Source organism: Martes martes, assembly GCF_963455335.1.
Source record: "Martes martes genome assembly, chromosome: 9".
Classification (NCBI taxonomy): Eukaryota; Metazoa; Chordata; class Mammalia; order Carnivora; family Mustelidae; genus Martes; species Martes martes.
Genome location: NC_137896.1, coordinates 99,324,903 through 99,343,016, shown reverse-complemented (window position 1 = coordinate 99,343,016; position 18,114 = coordinate 99,324,903). Strand labels below are relative to the sequence as shown.

At 54.1% G+C, this 18,114-nt stretch overlaps 3 protein-coding genes across 3 annotated transcripts; all 3 read right to left on the bottom strand.

Moving 5' to 3' along the window:
• Positions 1 to 484: 484 nt before the first annotated feature.
• On the bottom strand, positions 485 to 12,106 carry RNF181 (ring finger protein 181). Its single transcript, XM_080812659.1, has 6 exons — positions 12,074 to 12,106; positions 2,391 to 2,552; positions 1,451 to 1,581; positions 1,162 to 1,271; positions 905 to 979; positions 485 to 627 (listed from the first exon to the last, which is right to left on the bottom strand). Exons 2-6 carry the CDS (start codon positions 2,474 to 2,476, stop codon positions 568 to 570), a joined length of 462 nt encoding a protein of 153 aa, XP_080668785.1. The 5' UTR covers positions 2,477 to 2,552; positions 12,074 to 12,106; the 3' UTR covers positions 485 to 567.
• Positions 5,013 to 12,492, bottom strand: VAMP5 (vesicle associated membrane protein 5). The gene is made up of 3 exons (XM_080812658.1): positions 12,074 to 12,492; positions 5,915 to 6,052; positions 5,013 to 5,461 (listed from the first exon to the last, which is right to left on the bottom strand). The coding sequence occupies exons 1-3, from the start codon at positions 12,374 to 12,376 to the stop codon at positions 5,252 to 5,254; spliced, it is 651 nt and encodes a 216-aa protein (XP_080668784.1). The 5' UTR covers positions 12,377 to 12,492; the 3' UTR covers positions 5,013 to 5,251.
• A 1,599-nt stretch (positions 12,493 to 14,091) lies between these two features.
• Positions 14,092 to 17,614, bottom strand: VAMP8 (vesicle associated membrane protein 8). The gene is made up of 3 exons (XM_080812656.1): positions 17,333 to 17,614; positions 15,829 to 15,987; positions 14,092 to 14,532 (listed from the first exon to the last, which is right to left on the bottom strand). The coding sequence occupies exons 1-3, from the start codon at positions 17,333 to 17,335 to the stop codon at positions 14,389 to 14,391; spliced, it is 306 nt and encodes a 101-aa protein (XP_080668782.1). The 5' UTR covers positions 17,336 to 17,614; the 3' UTR covers positions 14,092 to 14,388.
• Positions 17,615 to 18,114: the final 500 nt, after the last annotated feature.

Here is an 18,114-nt window from a genome sequence, read left to right as displayed (position 1 = left end):
GGGCTTGAAACCCTTTCTAGACCTTTAAACAGTCTGAAGAACTGAGGTGATCCTTCCCCCACTCAAAGTGGTTTGAAGTTTGCTTCCTTAGTAAGGGATATGGGGGGTGGGGGAGGGTGTGGGTCACCCATAGAGCAACTTTAAAATGGTAGAAGCAATTTTCACAACGAAGCTAAAGAAAGCCTGTGGGATTCCAAGGTTGACTAAAAATTGCAGGGAAGAGAGATGTAGGCTAATTTTTCTTTACCATCTGTAAGTAGCCAGTGGATGCCAGACCCTGACATGATTTCTTTCCAACAATGAGCTCATAGGCCCAAGCACTGGCTGGTCCAGTGGCCAGGTTCTTAATCCAGGCTCCACTGCTCTCAGGCCAGTGGGCTGGCAGGAAGGGACACATAGCCTAGTGCTTTCTGTGGTTCAGGCCCATCTTCTCCAACAGCATTTAGGGGTACAGAGCCCCTACCCAGGCCTCTGAGCAATGCAGTGCAGGGTGGGTAAAGAAATCTTTAATGAGGATTCAAGGTACAAGAGGAAGATGTGAAGGACGGGTGGTCAGCCCCAGGCAGCTCATGTGTACATGGCTCCGTGAAGGTTCTCAAGTCGGTGCTTTTGCTGCTGCTTGCGAGCCTGAAGGAAAGAGGGCACACTGGGCATGGGGCATACCTGAAGGCCTGTGGGCAGCATGATGGGACAACTATCACAGGGCTGCCTATGACTGTTTTCAGGCCCCTAGCAGGTACATTGCCAAGGTTCTTGTCCCTTGCCAAAGTCACCAGAAAAACAACCAGAGCCAGTGGCCCTGAGGCTTACCCAGGCCTGTTAAGGTAGGGAATGAAAACACTAAGGACAGGGCCTGAGGGGTCCCCATTACCACCCAACCTCTCCACTTACCACCAGCCCCTACCTTATCTCGTCTGTGCTCCTCATAAGTGTCATCATCAGTGGGCAGCTCATGGCGGCACAGGGGGCAGGAATTTGTCTGAGAAAAGGAGGGCAGTGTTTCAGCCCAGGTATGGTCTTCATAAGCTAACACCTGTCCCCTGCTCCTAGTTCCCACCCCTACCCCTGTCCCTTCCCTGATCCCCTAAAAGTCCATAAACAGGAAGAGGCTTGAGAACTGGGCTCAGGGCAGGGTGAGGGGTGAGAGAAAGGAAGCAGTACCTTGCTTAGCCATGGTAGAATGCAGTTGGAATGGAAGATGTGATGGCAAGGCATCTCAATGGCAGTCTCCTCCTCCTCAAATTCCAAAAGACACACGGGGCACTTGAGCTCTTTAGGAGGGAGTGCTGATCAGGAGAGCTGCTACAGGCCTTACCTCCCGGCTCCCACTCCTGAAGGACATTCTTGCCCCAACCTGACCTGGAAAACTGAAGGGCTAGACCAGTCTAGCTTGGGAGAGGGTGGGTCTGGAAAGCCTGCCCCAAACAGCAGCAAGAATTAATGTTCTTACCAGCCTGAGAGCCCCTGATGACTGTCCTGGGAAGGTTCTCAACCACAGTCTTGGCAGCAGGTGGAGGCAGGTGGTGATCCCAATCTACTACCAACCCCAAGTCTTCAAAGTCCATCCTGTTGAAAAGTGACCTGGGAAGAACAATGCATGTTCAGAACCAAAGAAAACCATACTTTCTCTTTACCCCCACAATCCACTAAGCATTAACAGATAAATATACCCTGAACAGCTACTCCTAACAGCTACCCCATAAACTGCTCGGTAGATAAAAAGCACAGTGAGAAATGGCTTCCAGTTGCTATAAGACAACCCCGAGCATGCAAGCTGTTTAGTCCCATTTTTACACATGAGGCAACAGGCTCAGAGAAGTTACTCAGGCCATGCAGAAATCACCTGGTAAAGCCAGATTCCAAGTGGCTGTGTTGACTTCCCTGCCTGCTCCTAACGAACGCACCTAATCACACCCACAAGGCCCCTCCCCTGGCCCCATGACCCGTCTTCTGCCGTACCTACTAGAACCCGCTGCCCTCCCGCTCCCGACTCCCCCGTCCACCAGCTCCAGTCTTTTCTACAATCCCCTTGCCCGGCCCAACCACGGATGACCCAAATGATCGACCTTCGTCGAATCTCATCCCCGGACTAATTCTCCAGATTATTCATCCTCCTCAGAGAGTCCTCCCCAGACTCTCTGCCCTCCCGCTCCCGACTCCCCCGTCCACCAGCTCCAGTCTTTTCTACAATCCCCTTGCCCGGCCCAACCACGGATGACCCAAATGATCGACCTTCGTCGAATCTCATCCCCGGACTAATTCTCCAGATTATTCATCCTCCTCAGAGAGTCCTCCCCAGACTCTCTGCCCCATGTAATCCGCCTTCTCCAGCCAGCCCCAGCCCAGAAACCTGCCACCTGGGCCCCCACCTCCTAGCACCACGCACCCACCTTGCGAGCTCCAGCAGCATATTGGTTCGGGCCTCCTGCTCGGAATCCAACGGCTCGCAGTCGTGTTCATCAAAATAGGACGCCATGGCAGCCGGGGTGTCTGACACAGCCCTCGCACCTTGATGGACTGCGGCCCCGCGGCGCTGGCCAATAAGCTGCAGACTTGAGAGAGGAAGACCAATCAGAACATCCGAAAGGCGGGCACAGAGACTCGTTAGGGGCCGAAAGCGGAAGTATTATTTCTGCTGCCTCTCGTTGGCTCAAAGGAATCAGGTGACCAAACGCTAAAGCCAATGGCAGGGGATGAGGCTCGTCAGAAAATATCTGTTTTGGACTCCGAACCTAGGGTAAACGAAGTGGGAGTGATGTGCGGTTTTCGTCCACAGCGTCCTGGAAAGCCAAGTGTCGGGGCTTTAGGAGTCGTCAGTCCGTTCTGCGGCTCAGAGGGCCTAGGACGTGCAGATGCTAGAAGCCCTCCAGAGAGCGAGGTGCTGGCTCAGGGGCTCAGGGTACAAAGAACCCGGAATCACAGCCTTTCTCGCTGCTCTGCCTGATGCCCGCCGAGTACTTCTGCACCTGCTGCATTCTGGGTGGTTCAGGAGTCCGCTCTTGATTCCCCTCTGACCCACAAAACAAAAATACCCTGCTTATCTCTTCTGTGTTAGGAACAATAAAGAGTGGGGCAAAACTCCCCACCGAGAGAGGGAAGATCCCTGCTGGGGAATCTGGGGCCTTACCCGAACAGGGAACTCTGTGTGTGACCTTCAGCCCATTGCGCAGCCCCTCCCCCTAGCTTCTGTGAAATTAGTGGCTTGAATTCAATAAGTAAATTAGTGACTTGGATTCAAAAAGTTTGCATCACTGACTACCCATGACTATCCTGGAGAGAGAACGAGAGGTTGCAGCAGGGGGAAATAACCCTGCGTCAGATACGTACCCTCAGAGAGTTTGATTTAACTGATCTAGGCCCCATAAGGCAGTTGTGTAGGCTTATGTAGGTTAATGTGTGGTGCCCAGGCATCCCGCAGAATTGGATTTAAATCTTAGCTTTGGTACTCACGGATCTAGGCCTGGAGCTGGTATTTTTAGAAGTTCTACTGGTAATTCTAATGTGAGGCAGGGTTGAGAACTACTGCAGTAAATGATTTGGGTGATAGCTACCATTTATTTGGCATCTAGAACATTACAATACAAATAATCCTCACAATTGTTCTGGGAGTTAAGTATGTCCCTTTTTACGTATGTGAAACCCAAGCCTCAGAAGTGTCTTGCCCAAATTCGCATGGCCTCTAAATGATGTTGCTGACCAAGTAGGGCGCCAAGTGTTTTTCTCCATCTTTCCAAAATGAAGATGGTCATGAGTCCACTGGAAGTAACAAGCTCTGTGAGAGGTAAAGCTCCACACAACTCTTAGTTTCTTTCTTGTTTCTCTGTCAGTAGCCCTCACTTTACCTAACAAGGAGTTGCTTCTGTTACACACTTGACCCTGAATTCCTCTCCACCCACACTTGAGTTTGAGGTGCAGTCAAGTAGCCCAGGCAGAGACTACCCAGATCCTGCAGTCCTGGTAGGGCTTTCTTTCCTTCTTCCATGGCCTTTACCCAGTCATCTTTCCTGTGACCCTGAGGCCCTGCCAGCTTAGCCCTGTGTGGCCCTGGAGCTTTGAAAAGGCCAAATTCTTTCCTACAGGGCAAGCTCTAGGCTATCCTTTGTGATGGTGAATTACAGGACCAGAGAAGCCCTTCCCATTTTCACTGCTATCTGCCTCATCTGTAATCAGGTGTAAAGCTTGAGGAAGAGCGTAGGAGAGAAATTGAGGACGGAGTATACAGAAAGGGAAAAGTCTACTCAAAAATGAGAGCCTTAAAAAAAAAAAATGAAACCCTTGGGACACCTGGGTGGCTCAATCATAGTTACACATCTGCCTTTAGCTCAGGTCATGGTCCCAGGGTCCTGGGATAGAGCCCTCATTGGGCTCCCTGCTTCTCCCTCGCCCTTTGCCCCTCCCCCCTGCTTGTGCTTGCTTTCTCTCTCTTTTGCTCTCCCTCAAATAAATAAAATCTTTAAAAAGAAAAAAAACATAAGAGCCTTATGAGATTAAAAACCTTTGAGGTGCTTTCCTCTTCTGGAGTCCTATTCTGAGCATTCTCAAGACATCAGAAAAAGAACAGATTTCATTCTGAGAGAAACAGGTTCAGAAGGCCCTGGTTGGAGGGCCTGGTTTGGGAGCCACTCTGTCTTTGCACCTGTACCCCAGAAGGATCTGTCTAGGTAGGTTTGGATCAAGTACAGAAGGAAGAGGAGGGATGCCTGGGAGGCTCAGCGTCTGCCTTCGGCTTAGGTCATGATCCCAGACTCCTGGGATCAAGCCTCACGTCAGGCCCCCTGCTCAGTGGGGAGCCTGCTTCTCCCTCTACCTACCAATTCCCCTGCTTGTTCTCTCTCTCTCTGGCAAATAAATAAATAAGTAAAATCTTAAAAAAAAGAAAAAAGGAAGAGGAGGAGAAGAGGAAAGGGGCCACCTTCCAGGGCTGAAGTCCTTCCACTGACTCTTTAAACAACCTCAGGAGTGGAGGCAGAGAAGGATGAACCAACTTGAAGAACTTTGTGGGCACACACACTAGGTTTTAACCAAACAGCAGCTTTTACTGAGCTCCAGGTGGGGCTGGCCTGTCATGGCCAGTGCAGCAGGCTGCCCTCAAGGGCCAGTCTGTGGGGTGATAGGAGATACAAAGGTGCACACATCAAGGTTGCTCTTCGGTGCTCAGTTGGGTGGCTCAGATGTGAGCAAACGCTGGGGTTTTGTGGAGACCAGGACCGGCCAGTGTGGCCACTTGGCCTCTCCTCCAGGCCCAGCTGGGTCAGTCCCCAGGCCCCGAGGCGGCACCTGTGTCCTGGGCCTGTGCGGCACTGCTGCCCCCACTGCTCTGTGGGAGAAAGATGGCCAGCAGCACGATCAGGAGGATGAGCAGGCAACCGCCCAACACCAGCCCCAAGTAGATCCGGCAACGCATGTTCTCCCAGCGCTTCTGCTGGGCCAGGGTCTTGGTTGTCTTGCTGAAGGCGGAGCTCTGTGGACATCCCCAGACACAGGGTGGGAGTTAGTGGCTTCCCTGGAGCCCCAGGGCCAGATTCTCCCAATCCTCCTTCCCTCCCTGCCCCCTAGCAAGACCTAATCTCCTGCATCTTCCCAGCCTGTCTGCTCCCCTTCTCTACACAGCCTGCCCTGGGACCCTCCCGGCTGGACTCCCGGTCACAGATGCTGGTGTAGCCTTCGACCCACACCCCTGTGGGCTCATGCCTGGCTAACAATACCAACCCTCAGCCTTTAGGAAGCTTCAAACCAAGAACTTCTTGCTTCATGAGGCCTGCCTGGAACTTATCTAGGCTATAAACCTATGGGTCCCACACTGGCCCTCAGGCCCCAGGAAGGGCCTGGAGACCCTGAGCACAGCCTGAGGACTTGCTCTGAGGATGCCCTGTGGCCTCTCCCAGCCCCACCCCTGCTTCCCCAGGCCTCACACCATGTCCAGGAGTTGGTCCGATCGCTTCTCCAGCTCCGCCAGCTTCCCATCGCGCTCCAGGACCTTGTCGAAGTTGTTGAGCATGATCTCTGTCACCTCATCCGCCTGCCGCTGGCACCGTTCCAACTCTGTCCCTGCCTGGGCACCAAGCCCAAGGTCAGAACTGCATGAGGCCCCCAGCTGGCCCTCCTCTGATCCTGAGAACTAGCGGCCTCCTTGCCCCCACTGTGGGTGGGGGTGTGTGGGTGGGTAGGGGGAATAGCAGCTTTCAGGTAAGGGTATGACATGTATAGAGTGAAGGACTGGTCTCCTGGGTGTGTCTGGCTTGCCTCTGATCTCACAGATCAGATCCTCCCCATGCCCATCAAGGCAGGTCCGAGGTCAGCCTTGGCTATAGCATCTCAGCTTCATCTGAGATGCCCCAGAATGGAAACTTCCCAGGACCTCACCCTCCCACAAAGCAGACACTCTGCTCACCTGCTCTCGGATGGCCTCTACCCAATATGCACACAGTGGACACAGGCCCTGGGGCTTCCTACTGGCCTAAAGAAGCAGTGAAGAGCAGGGAACCAAGCTACATAGCTAGAAGCCAGACAGGGAGGAGATCCACCCCGTAGAACTAGAAAGGTAATTTTGGACCACCACCCGTCATAACCTCTACCTAACCCCACAGACACACACACACAGAAACAAACTGAAAAGATCAGATCTCTCTCTGACTGACTAGGCCAGTTCTGCCTCCTGGCATGATCCTACTCCCGCATCAGTGCTCAGAACTGATTCCCTGTCTGCCTGGAAATCTCAGCCTCCTTGGCCTCTGGCCTCAGCCTTCCAGCTACCCGGGATCTTCACTGGGGTCCAACTCACAGACAACGAAACCAACTCTTAGACCTCTCAGCTTAAGCAGCAACCACACCTGACAAAAGAACCCAGCTCATTTCAGAGGACAAAGCAGGGAGGTGCAGGGCCCAAACGTAGGGGTGCAGGGAGTGTTGAGAGAACAGGGGAGAGAAGAGAGAGTGTGTCACAAGCAAGAAAGGGGCTGGGCTTTGGACACATGCGACCAAGAGAGACCCAGGGTAGGAGGCCCCAGTAAGAGCTGGAAGTCCAGGAGCAGGTCCAGGGATGTGTCAGGGAGCTGAATCCCAGCAGAGTCACAAACCACAGCAGCTCTCTCCTGCCATTCTAGTCCCCGACAGCCCATCCCTGTTCCCATCTCCTCTCCACAGAGCACTGGCCAAGCTCCCTTTCCTGCCAGACCACATTACCCATTGTCTGCAACTGACATTTTGGCACTTGACTGAATTCCACTTAAAACCAGAGAAAGGAGAAGTATCTGGTGGTCACAGAGGGCCACTCCTACTCAGGCAAGAATTCACATTCAGGATCCTTGCAGCTGCCTTGCACATGGCCTCCAAGCATTCCCAGTACATGAGTCCTATCTTCCCAACTGGACCACGAGCCGCAGAAGAAGGGACTACCTTTGTCTGCTCCCATCCCGATGGCCCAGGAGGCCAGCACAGCGCTGACCATTACGAAGACTCAGAGTGATCACATTATAGCCTCTCCAAAAGCAACTCTTATTTTTTAAAGGATGTTATCCTAGTGTGTTTATCCAGCCCAGCAGGAGTTTAGAGGGGCAGGCATCTGAAACCCAAGTAGGTCAATATTTACCCATGAGCTAGAAAAGCAGCCTGCTTGGAAAGGGGGCAGGCAAACCATGCCAGAGGTGTGCACTCACAGGCACGGGGAGCAGTGACTGGGGAACAAGGAGCAATAATGCAGACAGCAGGGCGGCTGCCCACATCTATACCTCTTCCTCGGCCAGCCATCATCGCCATTATTCTTCCTACCATGGTAGTCAACAAGCTCACGCAGCCCGTGTTCACACAGTCCTAGGCATCCCCACCTTCCTAACAGTCCAAGGCCAAAACCTGAGAATGGGCAAAGATTCAAAATGACAGTCACAGCTAGAGGTTGGTGGCCTGCTGCATATTATGTTTTCTGCTATGAAAACTACAGCCGTTGTTCTCTGATGCTCCAACACAGGATGACATTGGGTCACGTTCTCCAGGAGAGTGGGCTGTGCTTCCCACTGCAAAGCCAGGTCTGTCCGGGCCAAGGTGGGACCAGGCCGAAATGAACACATTTGCTCCAGGGAACACAGAGGCCTCAGGCTTAACTTCCTGGCCCTCCTTGGCCCTCCCCGAACCAGAGGAAAAAGGACACTGTATGCACAGGTCTCCCCTGCTGGCATGGGAGAAATAAGGAACTACAGGATGTGGACGGAGGTAAGGGACCAGGGGACAGGGCCACGCTCCCTCCAGCCGTGGTGAACTCAGCATAGTGCCAGGAACACACACAGTGGACACGGGGAAGAAACATTTCCAGATGAATTGTGCCTGTTCTTAAGAAGCTCACTATGTGCTTGGGGAAAGAGACATATGTGACCCCCTTAGGGAAGAGGGGAGAAGTTCAAACACTGAGTGCTGGAGCCCCCCTCAGAGAGTGGACTCCTGCATACTGAGACAACCCAGGTGGACGAGCCCTTGCAGGATGGGGTAGAGCTGGGGCATTGGGGCAGACAGAGACCAGGCAGAGAGTAAGGGCGGAGGGACAGGGTGGGGCCAGAGAAGATACAGAGTGAAAGTCCAGAAGAGGACATTCACTTAGAGGGAAGACTGGAACCAGACCTAGTGTAGACTTCTGAGCCAAGGGGGAGGGAGGCTTCAGAGTAATTTCTCTAGGGGCGCCTGGGTGCCTCAGTCGGTTAGGCATCTGCCTTTGACTCAGGTCATGATCCCAGGGTCCTGGGATCAAACCCGCGTCCAGCTTCCCGCTCAGTAGGGAGTCTGCTTTTCTCTCCCTCTGCTTCTCCCCCTGCCCATGCTCCCTCTCTCTCTCTGTCAAATAAATAAATAAAGAAGAAGGAGGAGAAGGAGGAGGAGGAGGAGGAGGAGCAGGAGGAAGAAGAAGAAGAAGAGAAAGAATAAGAATGGGGCGCCTGGGTGGCTCAGTGGGTTAAAGCCTCTGCCTTCGGCTCAGGTCATGATCCCAGGGTCCTGGGATCAGGCCCCACATTGGGCTCTCTGCTCCGCAGGGAGCCTGCTTCCTCCCCTCTCTCTCTGCCTACTTGTGATCTCTGCCTCAAATAAATTTTTAAACACTTTAAAAAAAAACACAATATTTAGAAGAAGAAGAAGAATTGGAATTTCTGCATTCGTGGTAGACTGGTATGGATGGCAGCGGGAAAACTCCGGGCCGGGGGGCCAGCCAGAATGGGTGGAAACATGCCACCAGCAAGGGTGTGAAGGGTTGCCAGGCTCGTGGAGAGCAGAGTGTAGAGAGGAAGGGAGGGTGGGAGGGATGCTTCCCAGCCCCACCAGGGTCTGCGTGGTTGGCAGACAGGGGGTGGCAGTTACACAGGAAATGTTCTCCACAGACCGTTACCCTCTGTACAGAATATCCTGCCTACAACCCTCAAATATCTCAGGTGTTTCAAGGCCAAATACCCCTGGTTCCTCTGAAAACAAAGCTTTCCAAACCTCCCTGTTCTAACTCTTCCTGTCTCCCTTCTCTCTCGGTGAGTGCTGAAGAAACACTATTCCAGCTGTCACCACTGTCCTTGTCAGAGGACGGGGGCAACGAAGGGCTGTAGCAGCATCTTCCTAGGTCAGCATGCCCCTGAGCTCAGAGCTAAGGGCCAGGGCTCTGCATCGCAGCCCTGGGTTCCCTGGAATCTTGCCTTTGCCCCTCACCCACTGTGCAAACTTGCCGACCCTCCACTTCCTCATCTGTAAAGTGGCGACAAGAATGGTATCTACCATGTCAGCTAATGCATGTGACATGTTACAAAGTGCTTATCACAATACTTGACACATTCCAAATGCTCAATAAATAATAGCTATTATTATGGACAGAGCCTGAGTTTCCCTCACTGATTTTTTTTTTTAAGCAGTCAGATCTCAAGAACTCTACAATACCTGTGGTCAATAAAACCTCTTAAATAATTTTACAAAATACAAAGCCAAGCAAGCTCTTCCTTGTTGCAAACATGTGCACTTACTTTTCTCGCAACTAAATACAGAACATCACCTGGGTCTTCACTAATCTGCATGGAGTTCATTTCCACCAGGCCCTGTAAGCTGTTGAGAAGGTTTAATGTCTTGACGGTGAAAACAGCCACGTTCAACAGGCACGTACTCTGAGCTAATGCGCACTTTTCTCACCTGATCTCATTTAATCCCGGCCACAATCCACTGAGGCATGCTATTATAACAGTTTTGTAAGAAACTGAGGCTCAGAGGGGTGGAGTCCTCTGTCCAAGGTCATACAGCCAGTAAATAGACGATCCGGGAGTGGAACCCATGTAGACTCCAAGAATCACATTTTTAACCATGGTGCTAAAGTGAATGCAGGTAAAGCAGGGGCTCAAATACTTTAGCTGGCTGGCCAAAGACTCTCCAGACTTCTTAATGCGGCCAAGTCAACCTGTGTGCCTATGAGGGAAGCCCGTTGCTCAAAACCCACATTCACTGGGCCGTGCATGAGAGAGGACCATCTGTAGGATGAATGAATTCAAGCCCTTACCCATTCATGTTTCATCTTTCCCATCACTGTTCTGTGCTGTCCCCTATACCTGTCACCACATATGGCACCGAGGAAATGCCCAAGAAATGCTTGTTGACTGAATGAATCAGAGGAGAGGACAAGGAAGAAAGACCAGGCAGGGAAAGGGGTGGGAAGAAGAAAGGCAAAGAGCTGGGGCCAGAGAAAGGGAAAGGTGTGAAAGATACAGAGGAATGGGGCTAGGAGCTGGGAGGGGATAAAGATCAAGGTATGCGCCCCCCCACCCCTACCGCCAGGCTCTGATCCACTGTTGGCCTCAGCTGAACCTGTGAGAGTGCCAGAGTTTTCCAGTAACCGCCCCCCCCCAATAAATTATCCTGGCCTCAGCCTTCATTTCAGGAGTTTCCTCTTCTCCCCAAGTGCTCAAGGCCGACTGGAAGCCCACCCCTAGCCCTGCCTGATCCCTTGCCCTGCATGCTGGGAAGTGGGCTCCAAGCTTTGTCCCATTCTTGGAGCCTCCCTCAGTTTCCTGGCGTGGCCTTAGAGCTCAGTGCAACCTTCCTGCCCCGCTTCCTCTTCCTGCCTCTGGTTCCCTAGAGATGAGGCCATCTAGACATCTCAACCCCCAGCCAGGCCACATCCCTCACACCTCTGCCAGCTTCACCAGGGTAGAAGCTTGAAGTCCCAAGCCGGCTTCCTGCCCAGCCCATCTTCCCAGGAGTCCAGAGGATGGAGGAAAGCTACTGGCACCACCTGTTCCTGACACCTTTGCCTTAGAGACGGCAAGTGGGGACACAGGCCAGAGTCTGCAGCAGGAGTGAGGGATGACTCACTTCAAGAATGTGTCCCTGGGTAGAGGTTAGGAGAGAGCCAGGACTGTGCCACAGTCTGATAACTTCAGGGGAACCTTTAGGGTAAACATCTCCCTTTATCTTTCGGCAGAGGAAGGAGTGTGCCCTCCAGTACCCTGCCGTGGGGCTGGCAAGCCCTCTCCCACCCCATCTGCTCAGGTTTCCAACTCCCGGGTCACACTTGGCTTCTCACAGCTCCAGGAATGGCTGAAGAGGTCATGGCATTACCTACCACTCCTCGGGAGCGGGTTCTGAGCGCCAGGCGCGGCTCTGGCACTGCATCTCCCTTCACCTCGCAAAGACCCAGTAAGGCAGGCATTGCTGACCCCACTTCACAGATGCGGAAAAGAAGGCTCGGGAAGGTTAAGTGACTGGCCCGGGGTCACAGAGACAGCAAGTGGCCATCACCAGGATCTCAGCCTGGAGTCTGACTCCGAAGCCCGAAGCCTGGGCTCGTAACCCCTTGGCTCAGGGAGGAGGGAAGCTGGAGTCCTGCACACTGAGCGCCGGCGGCCAAACTTTCCCTTCCCAGCCTGCGCGCCCCGAGTGGAGGCGCTGGCTCCCAGCCGGCTCCCGGCCGCGGGCACCTCACTTTGGCGGCGGCGGGGGGGGCGGGTGGAGGGGGACAGGCGCGGGTCCCGGACGACACCCCCACCCTCGGACTTCATCCTCCGGCCGCGCACCCCTACGTCGCCCTCTGCCCCCCGGCCGGCCGGCTCCGCCCCGCCCGGCCCCTCACCATAGCTGCTGCCGCCGCCTCGCCAGCTCGGGCTCCTCTGTCGCCCGGCGGCCGCGGTGCCAGATACCCGGGAGGAAGCGGAGGGGCGGGGCCGCGGCCGGCGGGGGCGGGGGGCGCGCCTGCCCGGAGCCCCGACCCGGACCGCTGGAAAGCGAAAGCTGCCGGCACCCGGCCCAGCCTCCGGAACTGGGGCCCTCGTGCCTGAGCAGCCTGGTGCTCGCGCTGCACTCTGGCCACACGTCGGGGTCCCAAGCTGTGACCCGGGCACAGTGGAGTGGGCTCTGGAGCCGAGGTAGCGCTCATTGCACAAGCATCTGTATCCGTGCCAAGGCTGGGCACGGCGCTAGAGACGCCTCGAACAGCCAGCCGGGCCGGGTCTCTGCCACCTTGGGTGAGTGCGTTCGCCAGTAACCAAAACCCGACTCCCGGAAAAGTTTTAAAACGAAAGAAACTTTATTCACAATCAACATTGTGAATGCACTACCTGCGGCTGAACTGTGTATTTCAGAACGCTACCGCTGTCTGCTACAATTGAATGCACACTTACACAACCATATTGTGCGGATTTCTCCTCAATTCAAAACGAAAACAGACCCCCAGGGAGAAGGTGCTAGTTCTGGCTTTTCTGTATTTCCCTCTTCACCACAAGGGCAGCTGCTGCCCTGCCCTCATGTGACCCTGCTCCTCAGTGGGAGGGAGGATGGGCGAAGCCACCCCTCCAGAGCCTTCCTGAGCTGAATCTACCCTTTCTCCTCTCCTTTCAAAGCTGCGGGGGGGGGGGGGGGGGCGGTCAGAGACGCCGGCTCTCCAGCCCACCCCAGCCACCCCCACCCCCCCACCCCCCTCCTCTCAGCTGTGGCCCCTCTTGAGGAAGGGGGTTGAGCCTGCGTGAGTACAGCCCACATTCCCACCCTGGGCAATCTAGATCCCAAGGAAGAGGTTTCACCCCAGTTCTGTGGACTCTGAGTCCAGGAATGACCTAAGGAGAGAGGATGGCCACAGGTCTATCATAGGAGGACAAAGACTGTTTTTCCCCCCTGGTTTCCGGAGTACGATTCCAGAAGCTGATTTGGCAGGAGGAGTCCCAAATCCTGTCTCCCAACCCTGACCCTTCTACACTCCCTCCCCAAAACAGGTTGTTTTCAATACTGGAAAGTTGTAAAGTCCATGGGAGAAACAGGGACAGAGATGGCAAGAGCCCTTTCCCCAAATCAAGACAGAGGAAAGAGTGACAATGAGGTGGAACCTGGCGGGGAGGAGGGAAGGCCAAAGACAAAGAGGCCCATTGTACATGGAGGGGAAGGAGGGCCATAGGCCCTGTCCTGTGACACTGACTGGGTCCGGCCACGAGACATGGGGAGAGATGCTCGCCCCCTCAGCTAAGACCCGGAGGCCCTGCTAAGTCCCAGAAGGGCAGGGGCAGACAGAAGACAAATAGAACTTCACAGAACCAGGGGCGCCTGGCTGGCTCAGTCGGATGCGCACATGACTCTTGATTCCAGGGTCGTGAGTTCAAGGTCCATGTTGGGTTTAGAGATTACTTAAATTAAAAACAACAAAAACAAAACAAACAAGCAAAAACAACTTTGCAGAACCAAAAAGAAGGAAAAGTGGTCCAGTTCCTCCAATCCCTTATTCTAGACTGCAATAGGGCCACACAAGAGAGATAGAAGGAGGCCCTCGCCTGTCTCGGCTAACACTTCCAGCAAAGAAGTAATAAAAGGGACATGGCAAGACCCCAGGGGACACACTTAGGAGTCTTGCATACCACCCTAAAATGGTTTTGAATTTTCCACATGTGAAGAGCCTCAGAAAATTCTGTTTCTTGAGACCTCTGACTAAGAATGGAAATAAGAGAAGGATGGGAAGACTCCATCTTCCTTCACCAAACATACACTCTCTACCCCTCCAACCATGGGGCCTCAAACAGGTGAATCTCAGGCAGAGGGTGTCTCCAGAGAGAAAAGAAATAGAAGAGCCAAAGGCAAAATGGAAGGGGAGAAATTACCTCACATATGTAGGGATACCGAAAGGTCTTTATTGCCCACCGGCCACCATCTGTTTCCCAGCCACAGGCTGGGTTTTCTGGGTGTCTCTCCAACCAACTCTGGGGGCCCATGAAACACAGCCACAGTCCAGCTTTCTCCTTCCGGGGGGCCAAGGAGCCTGGGGCAGACAGTGTGGTAGAGAGGCCCCTGAGTGAGGGGCGGGAGGACGCAGCAGCACTCCCTGCGGGCAAGGATGGGAGAGAGGACCCTTCTTGGCACCCACTGTGGAGGGTTGCCCTGAAGAGGAGGGCGGGGGTGAGGGGCTCCCTAAGTTGGGATGGCATGGGTGGCAAAAAGCACGATGAAGAGGATGATGATAAAAACAATCACGCAGATGAGGACAATCATCTTCACGTTCTTCCACCAGAACTTCCGAGCCACCTTCTGCGATGTGGTCTTGAAGTGCTCCGACTGTTGGGGACAAGGCAGAGTGAACCAGGGCCTCCTTCCACCGGAACAAGAGGACAAACAGAGGCCCACAGGCTAGTCATCTAAATATTTACGTGAGCAGTTGATGGAACAGACTGTTACACAAAAAAAGTGCAGTCCTCCTACCTTGACAGACACACCTTCATGACACTCTGATGGGCCAGGCTCAAATTTAGAATTCTTGGGCTCCCCTTGACCCCTGCCACCCCCCTTCTCTCCTTACCCCTACACTGTCACACACATGGAGGAGTCTTTTCCATATGCTCACACCCAGGGATGCGACACTGTCTGTACAATCTGCCCTTGGGAGGGCACACATGGGCTGAGGGGTGCAAGCTCCAGGAGGCTCCACAACTCCTTGCCCCATGGGAACCGCTGAAGCTGGAGGACAGGGCCAGGGCAGCAGGGAGCTTGGAGGTGAGAGAAACTGTTCTTCCTCCTCAACACGAGTTGCAGAAATTACATTTCCCTGGGCCATGCTCCCCAGACTAGGCTGTGGGAAGAAATTCTAAGTCTGGGGAGACTAGACCCAAGAGTACATTCTGGACTTGGAAAGCCACAGCCAGTCTCTCCCTGTGGACGTGGAACCTTAGGCTCCAACCTTTGTTGCAGTATTTTGTTAGTTACTCCCTCCCTGAGCAGCTGGCTTCAGCCCCTGGCTAGAGAAAGAGAGAGAGAGAGGAATGAGGTCTAGCAAGATGTGTGGGAGATATTATTCTAGCCTTCAGCTAGCAGAGGACCCTTGGATCAAAGAATCTCACTGCTCTTCCCAGCTTCCTTTTAAAGCAGACTCAGCAAAACCCTAGCAGTTTTCCGCCCCCTGCCTAGTAACTCCTAGAGAAGGCCAAAGGCCCTGGGAGGAATTTTCAAGAGCCAATATTTTTGCCCTGGGAAGGTCAGGCCCAAATGATTGTCAGGCGCAGCCTTCAAAGGGAAAAATCAGTTTCAAGGGAGAGGGGCCTAAGAATGCGAGGGCTGACTGGGCCATCTTATCTGTCTCGGAAAATGCCTCCAAGAGTCAGCTCTGCCCATTCCCCCCAACCACCGCCAAGTCCCTGGAGGCACTGCCTGGACCCCAGTACCAATCAGTGGAGTAGACCAGAGTCAGAACTGGGGACTTGCTTGTCAATTCCCCCAAACAAGGGAAAAGGCAGACTTCCCTCGTATTCATTTTGCCTCCAACACCACCAAGCCCCCAAACCCAACAATCCTCCCTCCCTCTCTTCCTCTACCCTTCCCTCCCCCAAACCCCTCCCCCGGGTGGGCTCCCCATCTCACTGTGGCTTCCAGATCCTCTGTCTTGTTGCGGAGATGTTCCAGGTTTTCTCCTCGGGCCAGGATCCGCTCCACATTCTGGGTCATAATATTCTTGACGCCCTCCACCTCACTCTGCAGGTTCCGCACGTGATCATGTCCCCCACCTCCACTGGCCTCCTCCTGGGCAGCAACACAGGGGTTAATTAGACCAAGTGGTGGAGGAACTGAGAGTCAGCCTCAGAGGCCAGGGGAGGGGAAGGCCTGAGGTGGACTTTAGCTTTTTTTAATGCCTCAACTGTTTACAAAGAGGATGTTTTCATGTATTACTCATGTAATCAAAAACAAATGCATTTTGAAGCCCCAGAAGGTGAGCGCTGATGCTAGATAGACTAGATCAAGTTTCTTTTCAGGTTCTCGAGGCCCCTGAGGAGGAAAAGAAACACAGCCCTAAATCCCACTCCATGGTTGCCTTGCTCTTCTGATGTGGTCAGAGGACCTGGCATCTTCTGACAGGGGAAACCCACCACTCTTTATCAAAGAGTCCTCATTAAAAAATATGTGTGCTGGCCGGCAGAACACCCTCAGGGGGCACAAACCCCCTCTCACTGCAAGACAGTAGCTGAAGAGGGGTTTGGGGGCCCCAGGCCACCTGCAGCCTCCTTGCGGAGACCCAGAGAAACAGCAACCAGGCTCCAAGGCCCCCACCAGGCCACCTGAGGGACGGCCATTGCGCCATGAACTTCTGCTTTCCCCACCGCATAGCACCATGCGCAGGCACCCAAGCCACCACCGCCTGCTTAAGCAGATATTAAATAAAAACAGCAGCCTGGGTGTTGAGGAAAATGGAGGGCAAGTCCTCCCGGCTGACGATAAGGTTTTGTGAATAGGGAGGGAAAGACCAGTATTAGGCTCCTCTCTCCCTGACCCACTCAACCTCTGAAACAGGCCGGGAAGCGGGGGTCCAAACTAGACGGATTATCAGAGAGAACCAACTTCTGGTTCCTTTAGAAACCCTTAGCTTTCTTCCTCATGTTTAGAGAGAGGGGGCCGCCGATTCCTTAGACTCCGCGGGGAGACAGATTCTTGGGGTTTCTATATGGGGATAAGGTGAAAGGCAGCCGGGCAGAGCTCCCGCCACAGGGCTGGAATCTAACCCCGGGAACTTCGGAGGTGCCGCCCGGGGCTGTCACAACCCCCGGCTGGCGGGCGGGCTGGAGGAGGAGATGCAGGACCTCTCAGCAACTCCCCGCCTGGAATTCGGACCCCCCCAGCCCCCACCGAAACCCTGCTCCAGGCCAGCCGCGAGGTCAGGGCAGGGAGGGAGTGGACAAGGAGCAGGAATACCCGCCCAGGCGGCTGCGAGCTTTCCGCAGCCAAGTTGTCAAAGAAGAGCGGCCGCAGCCAGCGCTGGCCCGGCACTCTGCCTTTGCCACCTGCTCCCCCGATCCCCGGGCCCCCCACCCCGCCCCCAGCCCACACTGGCTCCTTTTTGAATCAGCCCCTTTTTGGTTCCCAGCGCGCTCACCATGTCTCCCAGCGGCTCGGGCCTGTCCGCGACGGGACTCGCCTAGTCTGTTTCCTCCCGGGCGGCCCTCGCTTCACTTCCTGCTTGCTCCAACTTTCAGCCTCCCCCGCCCGCCTCGCATCCCGAGACGCGCCAGCCTCACCTCCAGCAGGTTCCCCCAGGTAGGCGGGCACCCTCCGTCGCCCTCCCAGTCTCCTCCCAAACCAGGGCTCAGGCTTAAAGCCACAGGGCTCCTGGGCACCAGAGATTGTCTAACCCGCCAGGAGCAAGAGAAGAAAGATCAAGCAGCCCTCCTAGGTTTCTTGAGGCTGGTCTCCTGGTCTAGATAAGGAGGCTGTCTCCTTTTTCTTTTTCTTTTTTCTTTTTTTTAATGTCCTGAATATTTGATCCCAAATCTTAGAGACTGAAGTCAACTGTAAGTACCCCGCCAGGGGTAATTCACATGGAAACAGAACACAGAAATGAAAATTTCTTCCTGGCAACCGCTGTTCCCATGTTGGTGGGTAGGCAGAGAGTATTCAAATCCCCCAAGTCTGGACTGCTGTGATTGATACTGGGCTATGGTGTCAGAAAGCTCTGGGTTACTAGCTGTGTGACCCTGAGTGACTCTCTTCACCTCTCTGGAGTTTGCAGGTGCTAATGCTGACCTCAGAGGACAGTGGGGAGGTGTAAAAGGACAGCATAGGCAGTGTGCCCCGCACGGTGTCCAGAAGGAAGACCTGTCCACTGTCAGAACCAGGAAATGCTGCCCTACCAATCCCTTCTTTCTTTCCAGAGTGCAA

Excerpts from the sequence above, each read along its gene's own strand:
- VAMP8 (XM_080812656.1), bottom strand. Across the intron at positions 14,533-15,828 it reads CAGAGGATCTGGAAGCCACA|TCGGAGCACTTCAAGACCAC; the intron begins GTGAGATGGGGA and ends TGTCCCCAACAG.
- RNF181 (XM_080812659.1), bottom strand. The coding sequence starts at position 2,476 with ATGGCGTCCTATTTTGATGAACACGACTGCGAGCCGTTGGATTCCGAG. Across the intron at positions 1,582-2,390 it reads ATGCTGCTGGAGCTCGCAAG|GTCACTTTTCAACAGGATGG; the intron begins GTGGGTGCGTGG and ends TGTTCTTCCCAG. Across the intron at positions 1,272-1,450 it reads CATCAGGGGCTCTCAGGCTG|AGCTCAAGTGCCCCGTGTGT; the intron begins GTAAGAACATTA and ends TCCCTCCTAAAG.
- VAMP5 (XM_080812658.1), bottom strand. The coding sequence starts at position 12,376 with ATGAGCGCTACCTCGGCTCCAGAGCCCACTCCACTGTGCCCGGGTCAC. Across the intron at positions 6,053-12,073 it reads AGGCGGCGGCAGCAGCTATG|GCAGGGACAGAGTTGGAACG; the intron begins GTGAGGGGCCGG and ends CTTGGTGCCCAG. Across the intron at positions 5,462-5,914 it reads CGGACCAACTCCTGGACATG|AGCTCCGCCTTCAGCAAGAC; the intron begins GTGTGAGGCCTG and ends GGATGTCCACAG.